Source organism: Microcaecilia unicolor, chromosome 2 (genome assembly GCF_901765095.1).
Source record: "Microcaecilia unicolor chromosome 2, aMicUni1.1, whole genome shotgun sequence".
NCBI lineage: Eukaryota > Metazoa > Chordata > Amphibia > Gymnophiona > Siphonopidae > Microcaecilia > Microcaecilia unicolor.
Genome location: NC_044032.1, coordinates 486,998,927 through 487,026,705, shown reverse-complemented (window position 1 = coordinate 487,026,705; position 27,779 = coordinate 486,998,927). Strand labels below are relative to the sequence as shown.

General features: G+C 48.2%; 1 protein-coding gene across 1 annotated transcript in view; it reads left to right on the top strand.

The window, feature by feature from the left end:
• The window catches only part of LETM1 (leucine zipper and EF-hand containing transmembrane protein 1), a 289,282-nt gene that overhangs the window by 106,316 nt on the left and 155,187 nt on the right, over positions 1-27,779 (top strand). Inside the window, 1 exon segment of the mRNA XM_030191105.1 lies at positions 25,899-26,102. Coding sequence (XP_030046965.1) covers positions 25,899-26,102 — 204 coding nt within the window.

Here is a 27,779-nt window from a genome sequence, read left to right as displayed (position 1 = left end):
CGCAATTGAGAGACAAGGGCTACTCTAACAAGGTCATTTCCACTCTTGCAGTCCCGCAGTTTATGGTCGTATCTGGCGCAAGTTTGAGGTGTGGTGTGTTTCAAAGGCGATCACACCAACGCGGGCTTCAGTTGCGCAGGTTCTGGACTTTTTGCAGGACGGCTTCTAGAAGGCCTGGCTTACAATTCCCTTCGGGTTCAAGTGGCAGCGTTGGCATGCTTCTGAGGGAAGGTCTCTGGCTTGTCCCTTGCTGCTCAGCCGGACATGCCCGATTTCTCAGAGGGGCGCTTCGGCTCCGTCCTCCCGTTCAGTCGCCGTGTCCGGCCTGAAACCTGGGGCTAGTGTTGAAGGCTCTTCAGCGTTCGCCTTTCGAGCCACTTAAGCGAGCTTCTGAGAAGGATGTGACTCTCAAGATAGTCTTTTTGGTGGCCATGACATCGGCTAGACGTGTATCTGAACTTTAGGCGCTTTCCTGTCCGGACCCTTTTCTACAGTTCTCAGAGTCCGGGGTAACGGTACGTACAGTGCCTTCCTTTCTGCCTAAGATGGTTTCAGCGTTTCACCTGAACCAGCCCATTTTTCTACCTTCCTTTTCTAGGGAGGACTTTCCGGATTCCTTTAGGCAATTGTGTCTTTTGGATTTACGCAGGGCTCTGTTGCAGTATCTACAGATGTCAAATGACTTCAGGACTTCTGATCACCATTTTGTATTGTTGACAGGTCCTCGACGTGGGGGTCCAGCGTCTAAGGCCACTATAGCCCGTTGGCTTAGGGAAGTCATTTTTTCTGCGTATCTGCTTTCAGGACGTTCTCCTCCTGAAGCGTTTAAAGCGCATTCCAAGAGAACTATTTCCTCCTCGTGGGCTGAGACGGGCGTTATTTCTCTTCATGAGATCTGTCGTGCGGCTACTTGGGCTTCTCAGCTCTCGTTTGTATGGCATACAGGCTAGATGTTGCAGCGAAGCAGAAGGCGCATTTTGGTGCGCAAGTACTTGCGGAGTTGCCTGTTCCCACCCTACTAGGGAGTACTTTTGTACATCCCATCAGTTAAGGGATTCTCTGCTGTTGATGACAAGGAAGGGAAATTAGGTTCTTACCTTGGGCAATTTTCTTTCCTTTAGTCACAGCAGATGAATCCATGATCCCTCCCTGTCTGACTTTGTTCTTTTGTTCAGATCTTTCATGCAGATATTGTAGCTCCTGTGGAGGAGTTGAAGACAAGTTCTCAGAGTTTTCTACATGCTGTTCTATTGCAGGAGGTTGAGATCATCCCTCCTTTGTTTGTTTATTGCTCCGGTTCTGGGGCGTTTGTTCACTGTGAGGAAAGTTTACGATGTTTTACCTTTCTTATTTACTCTGCTTTGGAAGTTTTCATATACTGAAGGCAGGAGGAGCTAGACGTCCAGGGTCACTGTGGCTTTTCACTGTTCTCTATCTCCACCTGCTGGTAGGCGGAATACAACCCATCAGTTAATGGATTCATCTGCTGTGACTAAAGGAAAGAAAATTACCAAGGTAAGAACCTAATTTTCCCTTCCTTTTTAGTTCAACCTTTGGAGTTTTCTGGCTTGTTCCCTGCCTCTCTCCTCTGATGGACCCTGCCTCGAAGATGGTTTTCTGTCCAGCTCAGCAGTAGGGTCCATTTCTCCCGTCTTCCTCTATTCGGAGGGTCTTTTCAGGGCAGTTCCTTTCTGCACATAGGCAGCAAGAATCACCTGAGCTGGAAAGCCATGTTTGCCTAGTGGGTACATTGATAGCAGTAGGCCTCACTGTCTGTGGTGAGTTTAGATTTTCTTAAAGTTCCTGCGTTGGCTAAGACTGTTCCTGATGTGGGAAACAGTGAACAGCATCGGAGCAGGGCTCCTTGTATGTTGGGCTGCTGAAAGGGCCTATTTAGGATTTTTATTTACAGACTTTTCTGTCCCCTCAGTTTTTCTCTGAGGGCAGTTGCTTGAACAGATTTGAAGTTTCCATCCTTCCTTTGTGAAACTCTTTTTATACTAGCAGTACAGGCATTGCCAATGAGCACACCACCCTGAGTGTATCTGATCTCTGATCTTTGAAACTCAGCAGGCCTGGCTAGTTTCTACTTGGATGGGAGACTGCCTGGGAATACCAGGTGCTGTAGCTTTTCTTTTTTTCTGCTCCTTTACAGAGAGTTTCTAGGCTTAGTGCCTTTGGCTCCACCTTTCTGTACCTCCCAGCCAGAAACACTACAAGATTAACATGCACATACCTAAACTCCATCACCCAAGCTGCAAAGGACTTAAATATAAATCAACCTATGCATCCAGTTTGTCCTTCATAAGCACGCAACTATGGAATGCACTACCAAACGCCTTGAAAACAACGCACGACCTAACACATTTTCAGAAATCACTAAAAACTAACTTATTCAAAAAGGCATACCCTAATCACCCAACCTAAAAGCATCAATCCTGCAACACAACGAAACTAATACTCGAATGGTCACAGCTCAACCCTTCCTCCTTATTCTCTGATGTGTCTGTCCTACACGAACCTTCTACATTGTCACTACTGTATCTGTTATACCGAATTGGCTATCGCCATCACGGTTATTATGTAGCCACATTGAGCCTGCAAACAGGTGGAAATGTGGGATACATATGCAATAAATAAATAAATGTTACATATTGTTATTTTCTGGGGCTAGTGCTCTGGTCTCCATGGTAACCAGTGGGGCATTTGCTCCAGGTGCAGTAGCTTCAGCAAAATAGTTTTATTTTTCCGGAAGATGATAGGCTTTCAGCCTGAATGTCACAGGGTTAAGGCTGGTTTGTGCATTATAGTAGAAGCTGTGGGCCTCAGCTCCTTTTCTGTGGGGCATATTGTACTTCCCTCTCTATATTGCTTGCCGTACAGCAGTTCTTTCCATAGCTGGGACAGTTTACACTAGGCTACACTGCAAAAGGTTAGCTGTGGTGGTTTCCCCACAGCAGCTCTGCTCTTCTAGTTTCTCTGACACTGATCAAAACTATTGCATTCCAGCTCCAGCTTCCACTGTATCTGTGGCACTTCTAGCTAGCTGTTTGTTGGCAGTGCCTCTAAGGTTTTTATTGCACTTTTTCTTTATATTGGACAGCTATTCAGAGCTACTTTAGTTTAGCCTGCACTTCAAGTTTTCCCTGCACTCTCTCTCATAGGAAGCATTTCTTTCTCTTTGGCCCCCTCATCTGCGGATTCTCTGTTTGGCCGTTCTGAGCCCTCATGTTCAGTTCCAGGCTTTGCCTGTCATCATGTCCTATGGCTCCATTCACCATTTCCTAGGTTTGGGAGTTTTGCGGCATTCTCCACAAGGACAGCATCAAAGTGCACCTCGCTCTGGACGAGATCCGGAGTTTATCTTCCTGGGTCTTCTAGGAATCCTTGAGCTGGGTGGTCACACCTTCAAATGAGCCACCTTGTCCCATTCCAGACAGCTTTAGTACGATTTTTTCTTGGCCGAGGACTGGAGGATCTAAGTTCAGACTTGGGTGCGGCCGGTGGCGCGGCCTGCTTAGGGCTATGTGGTTGGGTTTCAGCGCTAGATGGACTTTACGTTTGTAACGGAGACATTTTGGGTTCCGGTTTTAGGAACAGCATATGTTAGCAATGGTACGCTGTCTGGATTTGCCTGTTCTGGGCTCTCACTACTTCTTGGTGCCTTGCAAGTGTTCGGCCCTTCTTACAGAGTGGTATGGGGCACTGCTGGGGTAATTCAGAATTCTCCGAGGACAAGCAGGCTGCTTGTTCTCACTGATGGGTGACGTCCACGGGCAGCCCCTCAATCGGAACACTTTCTAGCAAAGTCCTTTGCTAGTCCTCTCGCGCGCCGATGCGCACTGCGCATGCGCGGCCGTCTTCCCCGCTCGAACCGCTCGTGCCGGCCAGTCTCTTTTGTCCGCACTCGGTACGGTCGTGTTTCGCCGTTCGGGCCCCAAAGTTGACCTCCGCGCGTCGTTTATAGACTTCGTTCTACAAATAAAAAAAGGTGTCCGGAAGGAGACCTTTATGGTTTTCCTCCCTTCCCGTACTTCTAGTTTTGCCCCGGTAAGTTTTCTTTCGTCGTCGGGGTAGGCCCTATTTAGGCCTCGGTCGAAGTTTTTCTTCCCCCTATTTTTGCGGTGCCATTTTCGCCATTTCGAGTTTTGATCTCGCCGGCGCGATTTTTCCGCCCATGACATCGAAGTCTTCCAGCGCTTCAAGAAGTGCACCCATTGCGCCCGGGTAATCTCGCTCACTGACAGGCACGCGTCGTGTCTTCAGTGTCTGGGGGCTGGGCCCGCCCTCAGGCCTGTAGTCTATGTTCTCTTTTGCAAAAGCGGACTCAGGTAGCGAGATTAGCCCAGTGGAACGTTTTGTTCTCGGCTGTTCGTCGGCAATCGGCACCGGGAGTATCGACTGCTTCGACGTCGTCGTCTGCGCCCGGGTTCTTCATCCTCACCCCAGATTGCATCGAGGCATCAGCCCTCTGCATCGGGGCGACATCGGAGGGCTGCGTCGGCGTCGGTGATATCGAGACCTCCTCGTCTGCTGATGTCGTCGGATGGGTGGTGCTATCGTCTGGAGTGCAGGTGAGGGCTGTCCATTCCCCTGCTGGTGGGCGGTGAGCCTTCGGGTGGGTCTCCCCCTACCCTGAGGGCTCCTGCGGTACAGCCCCCCCGAGACCGACCTTCTTCAGCCTCGGCCCCGAGGAAGAGACGGCTGGATTCTACGTCCTCCTCATCGGTGCCGGGAAGCTCCGGTGACGTGCTTCGTTCCAAAAAATCGAAGAAGCATCGTCACCGGTCCCCTTCCCGTGTCGGCACCGAGAGCTCTGGGTCGCCGAGGGAGTCGGCACCCAGTAAGCATCGGCACCGAGAGGACCGCTCGCCCTCTGTTCAAGAGATGTCGATGCGCTCCCCTTTGGACAGCCCGGAACAGCCTCCACGCCCGGAACAGGTTCTGACATCGACTCCTGCATCGGCTTCCATGTCTTTTTCCACAGCCGCTCTGCACGAGAGCCTCCGGGCCGTTCTCCCAGAGATCCTGGGAGAGCTGTTGCGCCCTTCCCCTCCGGTACCGGGGGTGCTTGCGCCACCGGTACCATCGAGCGAGGCGCCGGCTGGCCCATTGTCCGGGTGAGGGCTCCGCATCGGTGCCGCTTGCGTACCGAGTGCGGTAGCCTCCCAGGAAGGCTCCCCGACTACGTCGGCGGAGGGAGCTTCGCCGGTGCGGGCGAGGAGTCTCCTCTCGACGCTCCCACCGTGGCCGTGGTTCCACGGAGTCGAGCCGGGCACGGTTGCAGACACAGGTCCGTGAACTTGTGTCTGACACCGATGGTGAGGCCTCGTGGGAAGAGGAAGAGGACATCAGATTTTCTCTGACGAGGAGTCTGAGGGTCTATTCCTTCTGACCCACTCCCTCCTCCTGAAAGGCAGCTTTCTCGTCTGAGAGCCTGTCTTTCGCTTCCTTTGTCCGGGAGATGTCTACGGCCATCCCCTTCCCGGTGGTTGTGGAGGACGAGCCAGTGCTGAAATGTTTGAGCTCCTGGACTATCCTTCTCCACCTAAGGGAAGCGTCCACGTACCCATGCATCATGTCCTCAAAAAGACATTGCTGGCGAACTGGACCAAGCCTCTAAGTAATCCCCACATTCCCAAGAAGATCGAGTCCCAGTACCGAGATCCATGGGGACCCAGAGCTGATGCGCACCTCAGTTGCCTCAGTGACTCTGGAGTTGGGATTTGGCCCTAAAGAAGGCCAAGAGTTCTAGGGAGCATGCTTCGGCGCCCCCGGGCAAGGACTCTAGAACCTTGGACTCCTTTGGGAGGAAGGCCTACCATTCTTCTATGCTCGTGGCCAAGATTCAGTCCTACCAGCTCTACACGACATACACATGCGGAACATGTGCGGCAGTTGGCGGGCTTGCTGGACAAGCTCCCCCTGAGCAAGCCAAGCCATTTCAGGAAGGTGGTCAGGCAGCTGAAGGCGTGCAGAAAATTCCTGGCCAGAGGGGTGTATGACACCTTTGATGTTGCGTCCAGGGCCGCTGCTCAAGGTGTGGTGATGCGCAGACTCTCATGGCTGCGTGGCCTCCAACCTGGAGAATAGAATCCAGCAGCGGATTGCGGACCTCGCCTTGCCGTGCGGATAATATTTTGGGAGAAAAAGTCGAGCAGGTGGTAAGAGCAGCTCCACCAGCGGGACAAACCGCATTCGACAACTTCTCTCCCGCCGGCAGCCTTCCGCCTCTACCTCTACAGGTAGAAGATTTTTTGGGGAAGGAAGACTGTTCCCTACTCTTCTTGTAAGCGTAGGTACAATCCTCCTTCTCGACAGCCTGCGGCCCAGGCTAAGCCCCAGCGCGCTCGCTCCTCGTCAGCAACGTGCGCCTCAGCAAGGCCCCTCGGCTCCCCAGCAAAAGCAAGGGACGAGCTTTTGACTGGCTCCAGCAGAGCATAGCCGACATCCAAGTGTCAGTGCCGGGCGACCTGCCAGTCGGAGGGAGGTTGAAAGCTTTTCACCTAAGGTGGCCTCTCATAACCTCCGATCAGTGGGTTCTCCAAATAGTCCGGCAAGGATACACCCTCAATTTGGCCTCAAACCTCCAAATTGCCCACCGGGAGCTCAATCTTACAGCTTCCAACACAAGCAGATACTTGCAGAGGAACTCTCCGCCCTTCTCAGCGCCAATGCGATCGAGCCCGTGCCATCCGGGCAAGAAGGGCTGGGATTCTATTCCAGGTACTTCCTTGTGGAAAAGAAAAACAGGGGGATGCGTCCCATCCTAGACCTAAGGGCCCTGAACAAATATCTGGTCAAAGAAAAAGTTCATGATGCTTTCCCTGGGCACCCTTCTCCCCATGATTCAGGAAAACGATTGGCTATAGCTCTCTGGACTTGAAGGACGCCTACACGCACATCCCGATACTGCCAGCTCACAGACAGTATCTGCGATTTCAGCTGGGCACACGTCCCCTTCCAGTACTGTGTGCTACCCTTTGGGCTCGCCTCTGCGCCCAGAGTGTTCACAAAGTGCTTGGCTGTAGTAGCAGCGGCACTTCGCAGACTGGGGGTACACGTGTTCCCATATCTCGAACGATTGGCTGGTGAAGAACACATCCGAGGCAGGAGCCCTGCAGTCCATGCAGATGACTATTCGCCTCCTGGAGCTACTGGGGTTTGTGATAAATTATCCAAAGTCCCATCTTCTCCCAGTGGCAGAACCTCGAATTCATAGGAGCTCTGCTGGATTCTTGGACGGCTTGCGCCTATCTCCCAGAGACGAGAGCCAAACAACTTGTTGTCCCTCGTCTCACGGGTGCGAGCGTCCCAGCAGATCACAGCTCGCAGATGTTGAGATTGCTGGGCCACATGGCCCTCCACAGTTCATGTGACTCCCATGGCCCGCCTTCACATGAGATCTGCTCAATGGACCCTAGCTTCCCAGTGGTTTCAGGCTGCTGGGGATCTAGAGGACGTGATCCACCTGTCCACAAGTTTTCTCAACTCCCTGTATTGGTGGACGATTTGGTCCAATTTGACTCTGGGACGTCCTTTCCAAATTCGTCAGTCTCAAAAAGTGCTGACCACGGATGCGTCTCTCCTGGGGTGGGGAGCTCATGGTCGATGGGCTTCACACCCAAGGAAGCTGGTCACTCCAGGAACGCGATCTGCAGATCAATCTTCTGGAGTTACGAGCGATCTGGAACGCTCTGAAGGGCTTTCAGAGATCGGCTGTCCCACCAAATTATCCAAATTCAGACAGACAACCAGGTTGCAATGTATTACGTCAACAAGCAGGGGGGGCACCGGATCTCGCCCCCTGTGTCAGGAAGCCGTCAGCATGTGGCTCTGGGCTCGCCGTCACGGCATGGTGCTCCAAGCCACATATCTGGCAGGCGTAAACAACAGTCTGGCCGACAGGTTGAGCAGGATTATGCAACCTCACGAGTGGTCGCTCAATTCCCGTGTAGTGCGACAGATCTTCCAGGTGTGGGGCACCCCCTTGGTAGATCTCTTCGCATCTCGAGCCAACCACAAGGTCCCTCAGTTCTGTTCCAGGCTTCAGGCCCCCGGCAGACTGGCATCGGATGCCTTCCTCCTGGACTGGGGGGAGGGTCTGCTGTATGCTTATCCTCCCATACCTCTGGTGGGGAAGACTTTGTTGAAACTCAAGCAAGACCGAGGCACCATGATTCTGATTGCTCCTTTTTTGGCCGCGTCAGATCTGGTTCCCTCTTCTTCTGGAGTTGTCCTCCGAAGAACCGTGGAGATTGGAGTGTTTTCCGACCCTCATCACACAGGACGAAGGGGCGCTTCTGCATCCCAACCTCCGGTCCCTGGCTCTCACGGCCTGGATGTTGAGAGCGTAGACTTTGCCCTCTTTGGGTCTGTCTGAGGGTGTCTCCCGTATCTTGCTTGCTTCCAGGAAAGATTCCACTAAGAGGATTTTATTTCTTTCTGTGGAGGGGTTTGCCGTCTGGTGTGACAGCAAGGCCCTAGATCCTCGCTCTTGTCCTACACAGACCCTGCTTGAATACCTTCTGCACTTGTCTGAGTCTGGTCTCAAGACCAACTCTGTAAGGGTTCACCTTAGTGCAATCAGTGCATACCATTACCGTGTGGAAGGTAAGCCGATCTCAGGACAGCCTTTAGTTGTTCGCTTCATGAGAGGTTTGCTTTTGTCAAAGCCCCCTGTCAAGCCTCCTACAGTGTCATGGGATCTCAATGTCGTTCTCACCCAGCTGATGAAACCTCCTTTTGAGCCATTGAATTCCTGCCATCTGAAGTACTTGACCTGAAGGTCATTTTCTTGGTGGCAGTTACTTCAGCTCGTAGAGTCAGTGAGCTTCAGGCCCTGGTAGCCCAGGCCCCTTACACCAAATTTCATCATAACAGAGTAGTCCTCCGCACTCACCCTAAGTTCTTGCTGAAGGTTGTGTCGGAGTTCCATCTGAACCAGTCAAGTGTCTTGCCAACATTCTTTCCCCGTCTCATTCCTGCCCTGGCTGAACGTCAGCTGCACACATTGGACTGCAAGAGAGCATTGGCCTTCTATCTGGAGCGGACACAGCCCAACAGACAGTCCGCCCAATTGTTTGTTTCTTTTGATCCCAACAGGAGGGGAGTGGCTGTGGGAAAACGCACCATATCCAATTGGCTAGCAGATTGCATTTCCTTCACTTACGCCCAGGCTGGGCTGGCTCTTGAGGGTCATGTCACTGCTCATAATGTTAGAGCCATGGCAGCGTCGGTAGCCCACTTGAAGTCAGCCACTATTGAAGAGATTTGCAAAGCTGCGACGTGGTCATCTGTCCACACATTCACATCTCATTACTGCCTGCAGCAGGATACCCGACGCGACAGTCGGTTCGGGCAGTCAGTGCTTCAGAATCTGTTCGGGGTTTAGAATCCAACTCCACCCCCATAGGCCCATGTTTGTTCTGTTCCAGGCTGCACCTCCCAGTTAGTTGGTAAATTTTTTAGGTCAATCTCAGTTATGTCCTCGCTGTTGCGAGGCCCAATTGACCATGGTTGTTGTTTTGAGTGAGCCTGGGGGCTAGGGATACCCCATCAGTGAGAACAAGCAGCCTGCTTGTCCTTGGAGAAAGCGAATGCTACATACCTGTAGAGGGTATTCTCCGAGGACAGCAGGCTGATTGTTCTCACAAACCCGCCCGCCCTTCCCTTTGGAGTTGTGTCTTCCCTTCTCTTTGTCTTGCTACATATGAGACTGGCCGGCACGAGCCGGTTCGGGCGGGAAGATGGCCGAGCATGCGCGGTGCGCATCGGCGCGCGAGGACTAGCAAAGGACTTTGCTAGAAAGTGTTCCAATTGGAGGGGCTGCCGTGGACGTCACCCATCAGTGAGAACAATCAGCCTGCTGTCCTCGGAGAATACCCTCTACAGGTATGTAGCATTCGCTTTCTCTCCTATGGGCTAGTATAGTTTCTGTAGGGGTTGAGGTTTCATTGTCCCTCAGGTGCCCTCTCTAGCTAACTTTAGTAGCACAGCTAGCATGTTTAACTTCTTAAGTACATGTTCCTTTTTTGCCATGTAGGGACAGCCAAGGTCCTGCGGGTTCAGCCTGCTGTGTTCAGTGGGGGGACAGCCCTGGTCTAGAGTGTCTGGCAAGTATTTTGTCCATGGTGCTGGAAGATCTGTTGTTTTTGGAGTAGCTAAGGCTCTCCTTTCAGAGTTCTCCTGGTTGCCATGGTAATCATGCCTCTAGAGGCTGACATGGCAGTTTGCTTTCCCCTGAGGTTTTCAGGGGCACTTCTGCTGGACTCAGCTCGGCTGCCTAGATAGGTTTTTTTCTTCTCTGGATGTGGTACCTTATTTTCCCTCTAGACATGGAGGCCTGTTCAGTCTCCTGACACCGAGCCCTGCATGGGCTTAAAGACTTGGAGGGTGGTTTTTGTGCCTTTGCTCAGTCTCCGGGCGTTGTGGTCTGTTCTGTTTTTTCAGGCTTCTGATTTTTTCTTCACAGGCTGCTTGTTAGCATTCCTGGGTATCCAGTAGCCAGTCTATTGATGCCCTGGGGGTTCGCAGCACCTTTCTTAGTAGGGCTGATGGGGCAGGTTTTTTGGGCTGGTGGTAAGCCTTCTTTGCTGGGTATGCCTCTCCCTGATAGTGGCTTGCCAGCCTTCTGTTCGGTGGCAACTTGCAGGTTTGCTTCTGTGCTGCAGACAAGTTTCTACCTCATGCAATTTTTGGCCTCCTTAGTTTCCAACCTTTAGTGGCGGGCTGGTAGGCTGCGCAGGGGAGCGTTTTGTCTGTATGGCATAGTAACTGTTCGCTCTGAGCCACAGCTTGCTAAACATCACACCATTTTGGACATGGACCTTGAGTGGTCTTTCCTTTCGCACCTTCCCCATCTGGGGGTTTTGGTTTTTGCTCTGTCTAGGGGCGTTCGGCCCTGCTCCTGTCTGCTGGCGGCTGTCTACTTTGGTCAGGACTGCGCACTTGGTGGTGTTCGCTTGCTAGTTCTTGTATTTGGCTCCATCTAGGACTGCACTTCTGGGCTGTTTCGGGCTGTCGAGCGTGGTTGCGGCTCGTGACCTCGTATTTTGTTCTGTCTTTGATCATTACTATTTGTGGTGTCCTGGGACGCTAGGTCGTGATATGGTTGGCGACATTGATGCTGGCTCTAGCTGAGGTTGTCAGGCCTTTCTCCGGATGAGGCGATCGAGTCTTGCTCCAGCGGTGGCCGTCGAGCATTGCTCCGGCGGAGGCCGTCGAGCCTTGCACTGGCTGACACCGTCGAGCTTTGCGCCGGCTGAGGCCGTCAGGCCGTGTTCCGGTTGAGACCGTCGGTTCTTGTTCCGGCTGAGACCGTCGGGTCTTGTTCCGGCTGAGACCGTCGGGTCTTGTTCCGGCTGAGACCGTCGGGTCTTGTTCCGGCTGAGACCGTCGGGTCTTGTGACGGTTGAGGCCTTCGGGTCTTGTGACGGTCGAGGCCGTTGAGCTTTGTTCCGGCTGAGGACGTCGATCTCGGCGCTGGCTGCGGCCGTCGGGCCTTGTGCCGGCAGAGGCCGTTGAGCTGTGCTCCGGTATTGCTCCGGCAGAGACCATTGAGCTTTGCTTTGGCCGTGGCCATCAGGCCTTACTCCAGTGGTGGCTGTTGATTTCCCCAGTTCCTCTTGAGACCATCTGGCATGTGTCCGGACCTGGTTTTTGAGCATTTCTGCAGAAGTCAGATATTTCCCGGGCCGCGGCGGTTGAGCTCTTCTCTGAGGGTGGCAGTGGAGCCTTGCTCCGGCTGCGACCGTCGAGTTTTTCCGTCTCTCAATTTCAAGCCTCATTCCATGGGAGGCCGTTCGGGCTTCACCGGGCTCTGGTTGTTGGGCCTTGCTCAGCCTGTAGCAGTCAGACGTTGGGTCTCTGGGCATGGAGTCACACTTTGTCTTTGTCTGTCATGCCTTGTGCCATTCCAGGCTGACGGTCCTTTCTTCGCTTTGGGACGCCTTGAACGCCTTCGATGGGGATGTCGAGCCTTGCGCTTGTCTGTCTCTGATGGGCAGTCCTAGCTTTCTGGTTGGATGTCGAATCTCGGACTCTCTGCAGGTTTTTCCTGCTACGGTGGCGCTGGTACATCACGGGACAGCCATAGGGAGACGGCGCTTCCTATCTCGAGGTAGCGAGTTGGGCCATTTCTTGGGTTTCGGAATTCTTTCTGGTTCAGCCGAGCTAGTCTTCTTCAGCTCCTGTCGAGACTTCTCAGTTGATGGCTTTCGGGCTGCTCTGGGTCCCCGCACTATGTTTACTGCTGTCTTTGGCTGCTTCTCTTGGCTGGGCACATGGTGTTATTCAGCTTGCATGTAGAGTCTGGCCTGTCCAGCAAGTATGTTTTCCTCTGTCTCCGGAGGCTATTCTTCTTTCTCTGGGGGGGGGGGCAGTCTTTTCCAGGCCCGGGTAGCTTGCTCGGCTGTTTTTGGGTGTGCCTGACTTTTGGCAGCGGGTGGCAATTGGCCCAGTTTGTTTTTCTGTTTCTGGTGCATTGCCCTACCGGACTTTGGACATGTTCAGTCTTTGCTGCCTTGGCAAGGCTGGTCTCGGTATCCCACTTTGCCTCATGGTGGTCTGTCGGACATGTTCCTCCGTCGAGCTTTGCTCTTTTCTGGGGGGGGGGGGGGGGGGGGGGGGGGGGGGGGGGTGAGCCTCTCGTTCTAGTCAGAGTCTCTCTGTTGGTCATGATTGTTTGGCTTTGACTCCTTGCGGCAGTTGGGCTGTTGTTGTTTTCTTATTTGGCTGAGGCTATTAGATGGCCTTCTTTCTACCCTTGGTGAGCAACCCAGGCTTTCGGTCTCTCGAGAGTGGGGTACTTTGGTCAATATGGCTCCTCAGCTTAGTTCGCAGATATTTGTTTTGTTGCAGATCATCATGGTGATGGACGCGTCTATCATTCAGGCTGGACTGGTTTTAGGGGCTCTTGGGCCTTTCCTAGATCTGCTTTTCGCTGTGTCTCATGATCTCTTCTAAGGGATAATGCAGCGGCCGTGCTATGGTGTTTTCGGTTCACCACGATCGGAGGAATGCGTTTCATTTCATCGGGTGGTGAGTCCTCTGGGAGTTTTTGGCTCCGGTCTCCGTTTTGGGGTAGGTTCGGGTCGTTTCCCTGGCCGGTGTCTATTTTGGAGATCCCACCTTACTTTGGGGATTGCTTTTGTACATCCCACTCGTCTCTGGATTGATCTGTGGGACGCTATGGAAGGTAAAATTAGTTATTACCTGATAATTTTCTTTCCATTAGTCCCAACAGATCAATCCAGAGGCCCGCCCTTTGAAGTTTTGGGTCTGTGTAATTTCCCTTGTTATGAAGGGGCTGTTTATTCCTGTTTTAGTCCATTAGGTTCTGTCCTGGTCTAACGGATCAACGGGAACTAAAGGAAGACTATAGAGGATGGAGCACTATCATGATTACAATTCGCCATTTAGGTGGTTTCCCTCCCGCTGTAGAGGAAGAGCCTGCAAGAGTTATCTGGAGGCAGGAGTGAAATTTGTTGTTGGATTTGATTTTCTTCTTCATATGCTTTGGTATCGACAATACTGAGATGAAGTTGGCTGCACAGGTCCACATATACTAAGACTCTGAAGTTCTCTCTATCTCCACCTGCTGGTAGGGGGAAGCAACCCACTCATCTCTGGATTGATCTGTTGGGACTAATGGAAAGAAAATAATCAGTTAATAACTAATTTTACCCTGGGAGAGATAAAAAGAAAACCAGGAAAGAACAGAGCCCTGAAATCCAAGTGAGGACAGCGTATCAAGGAGTAGGCTGTGATCAACAGTGTCAAAAGAAGCAGATAGATCGAGAAGGATGAGGATAGAATAGAGCCCTTTGGAACTGGCTAGGAAGAGGTCATTGGAGACTTTAGCAAGCGCTGTTTCAGTTGAATGAAGGGGGCGAAAGCCAGATTGAAGTGGATCAAGAATAGCTTGAGATGAAAGAAAGTCAAGGCAACAGTGGTGAACAAGCACATTCAAGTATCTTGGATAGGAAAAGGAGGAGGGAGATGGGGTGATAGTTGGAAGGACAGCTAGGGTCCAATGAAGGTTTTTTTTAAGGAGTGGTGTGACTAAGGCATGTTTGAAGGCATCAGGAGCAGTCGCAGTGGAAAGTGAAAGATTGAGGATATGACAGATAAAAGGGATGACAGTAGGAGAGATAGTGTTCAGTAGATGGGTGGGAATAGGATCAGAGGAACAGGTAATTTCGAGGAGGAAAGAAGATCTGAAGGAAAGCTGTTGGGGTGGGATTTGATATACTGTTCTTCGATAGTGTTTCCTTCGTGGCCTCTCTGCGGCCGGGATCTTTTCAGATTGCTCTCCACCGGGGTCGAGTCATTCTGGTAGCTCCGGATTAACCACGGTGCTCTTGGTATGCGGATATAGTGAGGCTCCTGGTGGTGCCTTTGTTTTGGATCCACTTGACTCCGTGCTCTTCCTTCTGGGTCCGCTCCTGAGTGGATGATCCCTCTCGCTTTGGTCTTATGGCCTGGTGTTTGTCCACGGTCCACTTCAACCGCGTATTCTTGGGTGGTGAGGATTTTTTGAGGCTGGTTGCAGCCCATGCTTGGTCTTCATTGCAGGTGTCTGTTCATCAGCGATTGAGTTTTTTCTGCAGGATGGGTTGCAGAAGGGCCTGGCTTGGCCTTGCACTCGGAGGTGGTGCATTTCTTGCAGAGTGCTTTGCTCCTCCGCTGCTGCGACCTTCTCCCTGAAACCTTCTTCGTATTCTCTGAGTCTAGCTTGGGGCTCCTTGTCTACCGAGCATTGCTTCAGACTCCATTGGTTCCTTTGCAGAATGCTTCACTTAGGAACTTACAAGCAGTGTTCTTGGTTGCCAATTCTTCGGCACACAGAGTGTCTGAATTTTTAGCGCAGCCATTCCGAGCTGTTTTTTCTGCAATTTGCTGAGTCTGGAGTGACCTTGCTTTCGGTTCCTTCTTTCTTTTCCGGCTGTGGTTTGGCTTTTCTTTTTCAGCCTCTTTCTTCCTTCCTTTCGGGAGGGGGATTTCGTGCAATCGTGGTTTCTCTTAAGTTGGACTGACAAGTTTCTGTTTGTATGGTTGGTGAGGAAGGCTTCCTGGTTTCTTGTCTAATTCTGTTTGGTGATGAAACATGTACTAAGGTGAAGGAGGAGCTGGCTGTCTGGTATCACTGCCTTCAGATTTGTAATCTCTATCTCCACCTGCTAGTAGGTGGACACAACCCACCTAATAACTGGTATTAAAAGATCAAAACTGACAGGAATGCTAAAAGAATATGTACAATAGAAATGCATGCATATATATGGTTATGCAGAGTTATGGCCCATGTACATAACTGAAGGCACTGTAATGTTACACACACACACTACACATCATATACTGAACATATATGCAACATGGGTAATAATCACAAGAAATGTATCCATTCTAATTCTGTATTTAAACCATGTGGATTCAGTGAGTTCAAATAATAAATAGCTCTCTCTTCCTCACTAAGTAATTGTTTATCTACATTGACTACTCTCCATGATGCCTTAAGCTCTTTGAAGACTAGATATTTCAAATCAGAGATAGTATAATTTTGTCATGCCACTGTTCAACCAGGGGAGCGCTAGTCTCTTGACTACTAATGCAGCTCCTGTGTTCAATGATACGGGGTTTAATTGCACATTTTGTCTTTCCAGCATACATCATAGGACACGGGCTTGTAATTATGTAAACAAACTTGACTGGTGTTACAATTGGAGGAATGTCTTCACTTATGTTCTCTGCCAGTAAGTGGGTGACAAAAAACAGTGCATACGAGAACATTTGGGGAGACACTGCATTTTTCACAGGGTCTGTGTCCTAAGTAAAGATCTTTTAGGGATCACGGATATCGTTAGGAAATGATGATGGTACAAGCTTTTCCTTAAAGTTCTCATTTCTTGACCAGGCAACAACAATGTTTCCTAATAGTCTTTTGGATCTGGCTTGCTAGATGTGAGTGTTTCAAGGTATACACAATATCAGGTTTTCTTTCACCATGTGCTTCTAAGAGATCACTGTGGGACTTTAAGCTTTCCTTAACATATCCCTCTTCAATACAGTGCCTAGGTTAACCCCTTCTGATGAATCTTTTCTTCATATTGATGGACTGTTCTTCAAATTCCTTAAAAACTGTAGAGATTTTTTTCAGTCTCAGAAATTGACTGACAGATTTCGCTTAAGGGATAGGTTATGGAAGCTAGAAAATTCTGATGTCGGCTGCCACCCAGGTCGACTCTCCTTTGACGTCAGTGGAGGAAGCGTTGGCCTCTCAACATCGCCATAGAGAACATTGTTCCTCAGCGTCGAGGCAGGTTCAGTGTCAAAGTACTTTGACACAGGCTTTATCCGACACTGAGCAGGAGCGTTCATGGGAGTCGGAGGAAGATCCTAGGTACTTTTCTTTGGGATTCCTTCTGAACCTTCCCCTCCACCAGAAAGGAGACTCTCAACCAGAGAGTCTGTCTTTTTCCTCTCTTGTCCGGGAAATGGCTACGGCTATTCCCTTCCCTGTGGAGGTTGAGGATGAGCCAGGGCTGAGATGCTCGATGTCCTGGATTATTCTTCTCCACCTAGAGAGGTTGTGACAGTCCCTCTGCATAAGGTACTGAAGGAAGTCCGTACACAAAACTGGTCGGCCCCTCTGTCTGGGCCTGTGGTCCTGAAGAAAGCTGAATCCCAGTATTGGATCCATGATGAACCTGGATTGATGAGGTCCCAATTACCCCACAATTCCATGGTGGTGGACTCTACCCTCAAGGGAGCCAGGAGTACTAGACACTATTCTTTGGTGCCCCTAGGCAGAGAAGCTAGAACTCTTGATTCTTTTGGGAGGAAGACGTATCAGGCTGCTATGCTCGCTGCCAAGATTCAATCATACCAGCTCTTCACTAGCGTTCACTTGCGGGACTCGATACGGCAGCTGTCAAGCTTGGTTGATGCACTCCCTACGGAGTTGGTCGAGCCTTTTCGCCAGGTGGTTAGGCAGCAGAAGGCGTGTCGAAAGTTCCTGGCCAGGGGTACATTTGACACTTTTGAGGTAGCATCCAGGATCGCTGCTCAGGGTATAGTGATGCGCAGACTCTCATGGCTGAGTGTCTCTGACCTGGATCATTCTGTCCAGCAGCGAATGGCGGATGTTCCTTGCCAGGGGGACAACCTTTTTGGTGAAAAAGTAGAGGATCTTTTTGATCAGATCAAGAAGCATAATGCTATGGATTCTCTCTTCCACTGGGCGCTTTCTGCTACTGCCTCCTCATCTAGGAGGTTTTCTTGGGGGAAGAGGAGTGCTCCCTGTGCCTATCCTAGGCGTAGGTACACTCCTGCTTCTCGGCAGCCTGCCCAGGCTCAGTCCCAGCGCACTCGTTCTTGTCAACAGCGTACATCTAAGGCCCATACTGCTCCCCAGCAAAAGCAAGGGACGGGCTTTTGACTGGCTCTAGTTCAGCATAGCCTCAGTAAATGTGTCCGTACCGGACGACTTGCCTATGGGGGGGGGGGGGGGGGTTAATGTTTTTTTCACCAAAGGTGGCCTCTTATAACCTCCGACTGGTGAGTTCTTCAAATAGTCTGGTTAGGATACACCCTCAATCTGGAATCCAAGCCTCCAAATTGCCCACCGGGGAGCTCAGTCTTACAGCTCTCAGCACAAGCAGGTACTTGCAGAGGAACTCTCTGCCCTTCTAACTCTTCTAGCTCACAGGAAGTATCTTCGATTTCGGCTGGGAACACAGCACTTTCAGTACCGTGTACTGCCCTTTAGCCTGGCGTCTGCACCCAGAGTGTTTACAAAATGCCTAGCTATAGTCGCAGCGTCGCTTCGCAGACTGGGAGTGCATGTGTTTCCTTTTCTTGACGATTGGCTGGTGAAGAGCACCTCGAAGGAAGGTGCTCTGGAGTCCATGCGAATGACTATTCAGGTGCTGGAGCTACTGGGGTTCATCATAAATTATCCCAAGTTCCATCTCAACCCAGTCCAAAAATTGGAATTCATTGGAGCTCTGCTGAACACTCAAACAGCTCGAGCTTATCTCCCCGAAGCAAGGGCGGACAACCTTCTGTCCCTGGTGTCTATGGTTCGAGCGTCTCAGCAGGTCACAGCTCGGCAGTTGTTGAGACTTCTGGGGCACATGGCCTCCACAGTTCATGTAATGCCCATGGCACGTCTACATATGAGATCAGCTCAATGGACCCTAGTTTCCCAGTGGTTTCAAGCTGTGGGGGATCTAGAGGATGTAATCCAACTGTCCACCGACTTTTGGAATTCTCTTCAGTGGTGGACGATTCGATCCAATTTTACCTTGGGACTTCATTCCAAATTCCTCAGCCACAAAAAGTGCTTATGACGGATGCATCCCTCCTGGGGTGGGGAGCTCGTGTAGATGGGCGTCACACTCAAGGAGCCTTGTCCTTTCAGGAAAAAGGTGTTTAGATCAATCTCCTTGAATTATGAGCTATCTGGAACGTTCTAAAGGTTTTCAGAGACCGGCTGTCCAACCATATCATATTGATTCGGACAGACAATCAGGTTGCCATGTAATCTGCTCATATCCAGCAGATTGCAAAGACCTGTCATTTCTTTCTTTACAACATCCGTAAAATCCGCCCCTTTCTTTCCGAGCACTCTACCAAAACCCTCATCCACACCCTTGTCACCTCTCGTTTAGACTACTGCAATCTGCTTCTTGCTGGCCTCCCACTTAGTCACCTCTCCCCTCTCCAGTCGGTTCAAAACTCTGCTGCCTGTCTCATCTTCCGCCAGGGTCGCTTTACTCATACTACCCCTCTCCTCAAGACCCTTCACTGGCTCCCTATCCGTTTTCGCATCCTGTTCAAACTTCTTCTACTATAAATGTACTCACTCTGCTGCTCCCCAGTATCTCTCCACACTCGTCCTTCCCTACACCCCTTCCCGTGCACTCCACTCCATGGATAAATCCTTCTTATCTGTTCCCTTCTCCACTACTGCCAACTCCAGACTTTGCGCCTTCTGTCTCGCTGCACCCTACGCCTGGAATAAACTTCCTGAGCCCCTACGTCTTGCCCCATCCTTGGCCACCTTTAAATCTAGACTGAAAGCCCACCTCTTTAACATTGCTTTTGACTCGTAACCACTTGTAACCACTCGCCTCCACCTACCCTCCTCTCTTCCTTCCCGTTCGCATTAATTGATTTGATTTGCTTACTTTATTTTTGTCTATTAGATTGTAAGCTCTTTGAGCAGGGACTGTCTTTCTTCTATGTTTGTGCAGCGCTGCATACGCCTTGTAGCGCTATAGAAATGCTAAATAGTAGTAGTAGTAGTATTACACCAACAAGCAGGGAGGCACCGGATCTCGTCCTCTGTGTCAGGAAGCCGTCCAGGTGTGGCTTTGGGCGAACCGACACAGCATATTTCTGCAAGCCACTTATCTGGCAGGCATAAACAGCAGTCTGACCGACAGGCTGAGCAGGATAATGCAACTTCACGAGTGGTCACTGAACATGAGTGTCGCCTGCAAAATCATCCGAGCGTGGGGCACCTCCTCGGTGATTCTTTTTGCCACTCAGATCAATCACAAGCTCCCTCAGTTCTGTTCCAGGCTTCAGGCCCATGACAGACTAGCATCAGATGCCTTTCTCCTTCATTGGGGAACAGGCATCCTGTATGCGTATCCTCCCATACCTCTAGTGGGGAAGACTTTGCTGAAACTCAAGCAAGACTGTGGAACCATGATTCTGATTGCTCCCTTCTGGCTGCGTCAGATTTGGTTCCCTCTTCTTCTAGAGTTGTCCTCCGAGGAACCGTGGAGATTGGAGCGTTTTCCAGCCCTCATCACCCATAATGAGGGGTCGCTTCTGCATCCCAACCTCCAGTCTCTGGCTCTAACGGCCTGGATGTTGAGAGCTTAGAACTTGCCTTCTTGGGTCTTTCAGAGGGTGTCTCCCGAGTCTTTGCTTGCTTCCAGGAAAGATTCCATGAGAGGTGTTACTCTTTCAAATGGAAGAGGTTTGCCGTCTGGTGTGACAGCAAGGCCCTAGATCCTCTTTCTTGTCCTACACAAACCCTGCTTGAATACCTTCTACACTTGTCGGAATCTGGTCTCAAGACCAATTCCGAAAGGGTTCACCTTTGTGCGATTGCTTATCATCGCCGTGTAGAGGGTAATCCTATCTCTGGATAGCCTTTAGTTGTTCGCTTCATAAGAGGTTTGCTTTTGTCAAAGCCCCCGGTCAAATCTCCACTGGTGTCATTGGATCTCAACGTCGTTCTCACCTAGCTGATGAAAGCTCCTTTTGAGCCACTGAATTCCTGCCATCTGAAGTACTTGACCTGGAAGGTCATTTTCTTGGTGACTGTTGCTTCAGCTCGTAGGGTCAGTGAGCTTCAGGCCTTGGTAGTGCATACACCTTATATCAAGTTTCATCACAACAGAGTAGTCCTCCGCACTCGCCCTAAGTTCTTGCCGAATGTGGTGTCGAAGTTCCATCTGAACCAGTCAATTGTCTTGCCAACATTCTTTCCCCGTCCACATACCCGCCCTGGTGAAGACAAGTTGCACACCTTGGACTGTAAGAGAGCATTGGCCTTTTACGTGTAGTGGACAAAGCCCTACAGACAGTCCGCCCAGTTGTTTGTTTCTTTCGATCCCAACAGGAGGGGAGTTGCCATCGGAAAAAGCACCATGTCTAATTGGCTAGCAGATTGCATTTCCTTCACTTATGCCCAAGCTGGGCTGACTCTGGAGGGCCATGTCACGGCTCACAATGTTAGAGTCATGGCTGCGTCAGTGGCTCACTTGAAGTCAGCCTCCATTGAAGAGATTTGCAGGGCTGCAACGTGGTCATCAGTTCATTCATTCACATCTCACTACTTCCTTCAGCAGGATACCCGACGCGACAGTCGGTTTGGGCAGTTGGTGCTGCAGAATTTGTTTGGGGTTTAGAATCCAAATCCACCATCCTAGGCCCATTTCTGTTCTGTTCCAAGCTGCACTCTCACTTAGTTGTGTTTCTTTTTAGGTCAATCTTTGTTATGTCCTCGTCGTTGCGAGGCCCAATTGACCAATGTTCTTTGTTTTGAGTGAGCCTGGGGGCTAGGGATATTCCATCTGTGATAATATTCAGCCTGCTTGTCCTTGGAGAAAATGAAAATACATACCTGTAGCAGGTATTCTCCGAGGACAGCAGGCTGAATATTCTCATAATCCCTCCCTCCTCCCCTTGGAGTTGTCCTAGTTTTCAATTTTGCATTTTATAGAACTGAAGGGACACGCTCGTGTCGCAGGCGGGAAGCTGTTCGCGCATGCATGGAGCGCTCGGCCCGTGTGACGGAGCGTTCTACAGACTTCTAGTTTTTTCTAAAAAGTTCTGGTCTCCTGGGCCGTTGCTGATGACGACCCATCTGTGAGAATATTCATCCTGCTGTCCTCGGAGAATACCTGATACAGGTATGTATCTTCATTCTCCCCCTCCCCCTAATGGAAGTTTCTCCCGTAATGATTATTTTCTGATTTCATCGTGTCTGATCCCCCATATTTGTAATGCTTAAATTCTGGCTAGAATCCTTTTGGATCACTCTTTTACTCCTGATGCTAGTTGATGTGATTGGTATACCATCCAAACCTCCATGGTGGTAAAATTCCATCTTAGTACAAGATGAGAATTTTGTACAGTTTCTACGAGAAAGAATAATAGAATACTGCTCCATACATCCTTTTTCTGAATGTGAAGCATACATTTGGTGGGATGCTTTTAAAGGCACGCTAAGAGGACATACCAATAGTTACTCCTCAGATAAAAACAAGGAATGTAAAAAATTTATGGTAAATCTTGAATCCAAAATCAAAAAGTTAGAAGAGAAGTTTTTAATTGACAATAACCCGACTTCTCTTTTACACCTTCTGTCTTCAAAATACGAATTTAATTCAAAATTCAGTAAAGAGGCTATGGAATTAATACACCTGCAAAACTCTACGCTGAATATAACAGGGCCAGTCACCTCTTGGCACAATTTCTGAAGTCCAAAATTACTAGGTCCAGGGTCTCGCAAATATTTGATAATGACCTTTCCTATAATACTGACCCTGAGATTGCCAATCAGTTCCAAAATTATTATTTAAAAAACTATATGCATCTGACATCCATTTCTCTTTATCAGGATTTCAGAACTTTTTAAAAGGTCTCTATCATCCCACTGTCTCTAATTCCCAAAATTCTACATATTTTACCAGGCTTTTGCCGATTGACTTGTCCCTAAATTATTCCTCCTATATCAATCACTGATATCTGATTTTGAGCGGCAAGGCTCCTTTTTCTCAGTCCACCATAATAGTAATCCCTAAACCTGACATGGACCATACTAAGATTGAAAATTATAGACTTATTTCACTTATTAAAATCAACAACAAAATATATGCAAAAATTCTAGCTGTAACATAACAAAAAATTCTCCTTACCCTAATCCACAGAAATCAAAATGGCTTTACCCCTATGAGACTGGCTTCTGATAACTCTAGGCTTTTTTTGGAACATCCTAGCTCATACTGAGTACTCTGATGAACAGTTCCTTTCCAGTTTCACTTGATCCTGAAAAAGCTTTCAACTGTACTGAATGAAACTACTTATTCCAGGTACTTCACTGGTTTGCCTTTAGCCCAAAATTTGTCCACATGATTAAACTTCTATTCAGCAACCCACAGGCTGCAATTGCTGTCAGTGGCACTGTCTCCCAATTTTTCAATCTTAATAGAGGTACTAAACAAAAATGCCCATTCTCCCTTGCTTTTTCATATAGCACTGAAGCCACTCACAACAGTGATTAGAGCACACCCTAACATGACTGGATTTACCTTGGTCACTGATTCATGTAAACTTTCAATCTGTGCTGACAGTATTTTAGTTTATACGAACCTAGATTCTCTCTCAGTTCTGCTTGAGGTAATCACCTCATTTTCAGACATATCTGGATACAAAATAATTTTTTCTAAATCGGCTGTAATGCCTGTTTCCCCTTATACTCACAAACGTCACCTAGCCCATTTGTCATTTTCCTAGGAACCCAAGAAATTAAAATATTTAGGCATTCATTATTCCAACTCTATTAATAAATCACTGAATCTAATAAGAGATTCTATTATCTCCATCACAACCTCTATTCTAGACTCATGGTCCCCTTTATTTCTCACTTGGTGGGTAGGGTAGAGGTCATCAAAATGGTCCTAGCCCCTAAATTAAACTGTATCTTCAGTATGACTCCTCTCCCCTTCCCTCATCGTATATAATAAAAAGCACCGTCAATGTTCTGAAGCTGATTCCGTGGTTCGTGCTGCCTCTAACGTTGTATCCATCTCCTGAATTGACGTCATGCACTTCCGGGTTCGTCACAAACAGCACTGACCAACCACAGGATAGCAGCACAAGGCACAACCTCAACGTCTATAGCCTTCCCTTCGAGTTCGTTCCCTCAGAGTCCTGCCCTTACGGAAAAAGGAAATAACGTCAGCAGGTGGGGCTCAGAGGGAGCGAAGTGGAAGGGAAGGCTACAGACGGGCAGGGCTTTCAAAGATGCGGCCGCTTCGACTGAGGTAAACACAGGAACGAGGAGAATCGCTGGGTGGCTGGAGCGGGGGCAGGGGAGTGAGGAGAATCTCTGGGTGGCTGGGGGGGCAGGCGAGAGAGGAGAATCGCAGGGTGTCTGGAGGGGGGCAGGGGAGACAGGAGAATCGCTGGGTGGCTGGAGGGGGGAGCAGGGGAGACAGGAGAATCGCTGGGTGACTGGAGGGGGCACAGGGAAGAGAGGAGAATCGCTGGGTGGCTGGAGGGGGGCAGGGGACAGAGGGAGACACACTCGCACCCAGCGGTCTCACTCTCTCTCTGTCACACACACACACTCGCACATTCACTCTCTCTCACTCAGTCACTCTCACACACACTCTCTCTCAAACATACACACTCCGAGAAAAACCTTGCTAGCGCCCGTTTCATTTGTGTCAGAAACAGGCCTGTTTTACTAGTAGTCTTTATAAAAAAATAAAAAGCTCATTAAATTTATGTAGAAACAAAACCATCTTCTAAATAGCATTAGAAAAACTTAAACTCCCTAAATCTAAAGGTTGGTTGAGGACTTCCTGGTTTATAACATACCATACAGCTTTTAGACTCTCTCAAAATGTATTCTGGTTTGTAGATGAGCATAATGGAGATATTCTGAGTTTGCTCTCTTTTGAGGCATCTCTTGTTCATCCATGCCCTTTACACATTCTTTCTCTTATGAACAAATTTACTTTTATCACATCCTTAAGGATCCTAAAATCTTTGGCTGGCTTCTTGAAAGAATTATGCACTGTCACTAAACATAAAATAGAATCTTTGTCAGACATCCCACTCTGGCAGTCCTCTTTGTTTGACTCCACTAAATACTAAGTCAACTTCAACAAGAGTGGAAAACCAAAGGAATCTGGTCATTATCACAATAGCACATTGCTGGTAACTTCTTAACACCTGATTCTCTATCCAGATTGTATAATATATCAGTAACTCCTTCTTTCCCTTGGAAATATGTTTCCCCACTCCTTGGCCTAGCAAACCCTTTGTCCTCACTCACATACAACCCATCAGATTTTTCATCTGATTGCCACAAATTGCAAGATGACCGCAAGCGGGCCTCCGTTTTTTATAAAATGTTTGCGGACATCTTTGAAAACTGTTTGCTACAGATAGAATCTTCTTGGGGACAAGATCTTGGAATCCTTCCTTAAGACTTTGATTGGACTACCTTCTGGTCTAAATCTCTGTGCCCAACTAAATCAGCGGCTATATCTCAATCCTCGTTCACATTACATTGAGCCTACTGGATCACTATGAGATTGGCCAAGATCTCCAAATAAACCTCTCAAACTACATGCTCTAGTTGTCCACAAGTTTAATAATTTCAGAACTTTACATCTATACCCATTGCCTTGACTATAATAGAGGATTAATTTCTGTTCTCTTAATTATGTTTCAGAGCTGACCTGCTATGATAATTTTTTTTTCTTGTTAATATTCTGAACATTTTCAATAAAATCTTGAAGAAAAAAAAAAAGACCTAAGATCCATCAAGTCCAGCATCCTGTCTCAGAGTGGCTAATTCAGATCACACCAAGGATTAAGCAGTGGTTTTCCATTTCTACATGCCTCATGATGTATGGACATTTCTCCCAAGAAAAAGTCTCATTCTTTTAAATCCATCTATGTTGATTGCCTTGACTACATGCTCTGGCAAATGGTTCCATGGCTTGATTATGTCTTGGGAGAAACAATATTTTCTCTAGTTTGTTTTAAATCTGTTGCCTATTATTTTCATGGAATGCTCATTCATCTTAGTACTATTTGAAGAGTAAACCTCTGTTCCCTATTTAACTAGTTCATCCCACTCAAGATAGTGCATGCTAATGCAGTTAATGTGCATTATTAATAAACAGGTCTTATTTTACCACAAGACTTACAGTAAATAATATGCATTGTGTGCTAGTGTATAATAATGTGGTAGTGTCTTAATAAATCTAGGCCTTTTTTGGGGGGGGGGGGGGGGGGCATCTATAAGTGCTTATTGTATATATTTTTGCCTAACATGCAAATGTTTCAGATCAAGCAATTATTTTTCTTAGCTGGGCTTCCTGCTAGACATGATTGTTAAGATTTGGAGATCTGGTTTCATATTTTCTTTAAAATTATTGTGGAGCCAAAAGCAGTAGTGTTTAAGATGTATTCTATACACATTAATTTTGGTAACGATGTATTAATGAATGACATTTTTCATAATTGATTTTCATGCTGTAAAACTGACATTGGTGTGTTTGTGTGTATCTGTTCTTCTAGTGCAGTTTTGCTTTCAAATTCCTGTGTGTTTTTTTTTTATATATAATATATAGATCAGAACATCTGGAAAAACACCTACTAATGAGGAGATCATACGTTTTTCCAAACTCTTTGAAGATGAACTGACTTTGGATAATCTTACCAGGCCTCAGCTGGTGGCACTATGCAGGCTCTTGGAACTCCAGTCAATCGGCACTAATAACTTTCTGCGCTTTCAGCTAACCATGAAGTTGAGATCCATAAAAGCGGATGACAAAGTAAGCAGTTTGTGACCCTTTATAAAAATCAGTAACAGCAGTCCATGCTGTTGTCATTTTTTGCCTCTGCAGTCGCACATTCTCCCTTATTGCCTTTTTTTAAAAGTTTGAAATATGGTAATCTAACAGTGATTTTACTAATCAAATATTAAATGGGCAAAGATGTACACTGCAGGCAGAGGACCCTCAGTTTGATTCCCTTATTAGCCTTTTGATCTGTGGGTTGAATATTACTGGAAGTGGTGACAGTGTAACAAACAGTCTCTGTGCAGATAAATCCAAACTTGCTCTTGTGTTACTCTTTAGTGGCCAGTCAAAGGGAAAAACTAGTGACTTCTGAAGGGAGTGCTACCCTCTGTACTGCCATGGGATGTTGTTGCAGTGTATTTTTATGGGCCAGGTTTACCAAAAAGTTTTTGGGAAAGGTGATTTTTTTTAAATATATCTTTATTAATTTTACAATATATCTCAACAAAACCAGAAATTATGAAATATAGGAAGATTTTGAACAATAAAAGAAAAAGTAATAAACATTTGTCCACAATAAATGCGAAAAGATCCAAGAAATAGAAATTAAAGTGAAATTACAAATCCCAAGACTGTGATATACCCATAATGCCCTCCCCAGCCTTCCCCTACAGCATGCTTGTGGGACTATACAATGACATTTATTTCCTCTTTAGCAACAAGAAACTCTTCTAGTTGCTTGGGTTCAAAAATTGAAATTGTTTACCCTGAAATATCACTAAACATAAACGGGGAAATTTAATCACAAAATTGGTGCCCAGAGCCAATATCCTTGGCCGAAAGGCCAGTAAGACCTTATGTCTTATCTGTGTCTCTCTTGAAAGATCAGGAGATACTCAAACTTCTGAACCCAAGAACTGTGTCTAAAAGAAAGTTTGAAGACAGCATTGCGATCCAGCTACAGAGCAAAGGATACCACCTTAGTAGTTCTCTGTGTAAATACTTCCAATGAGGATTCCAAGAAGAATGTAAGATTCATATTATCCCTATCTTGACCTCGAAGGTCCTCACCAACAGTTCTCCCGAGACCAGCATATACTGGGCTTGCATAATTGAGGGCAATGAATCACCAGACATCCCCAGACCCTCAAGTATTTCTTAACCCTATCTACAGGTGCAATAAGAGAAGACCTGGGAAAATTGAGCAGTCTCAAGTTATGTCTCCTAATTTGATTTTCTAGGTATTCCAACCGACGATGATTAAAATTATGATCTTTAACTGAGGCTAAACCCAAAGTTTCCAGGGTTTGAATTTTAGTCTCTAAGAAATTCAATTTAGAAGACTGCTGAGCAGATGCCTGTGCCTGGACAAGAGCTGCCTCAGACAAAACCTTAATATCCTTAGTATTTTCCAAAGTCAAAGATTGTAAAGAGGTATGCATGTCAAATGAAAGGTCCCACAGTGACTCCAATGTCACCTTGACTGGTTTAACAAAAACCTGCGAAGGTAAAGCAGGAGTAGGCAAGCTGAAAACCTGGGAATGAGTACTCACAGTTTGTAGAGGCAAAATTTGTGCAGCATTTTGCAATAGCTCTTGGCTAGAGTCCAAACTTTTAGGTACTGTGAATGTGTGCCCTCCCTGCTGACCCAGGTTGTCACACAGGAAAGAACCGGGGACAGGACCATCCAGAGCTCCACTGCTTCCTGGT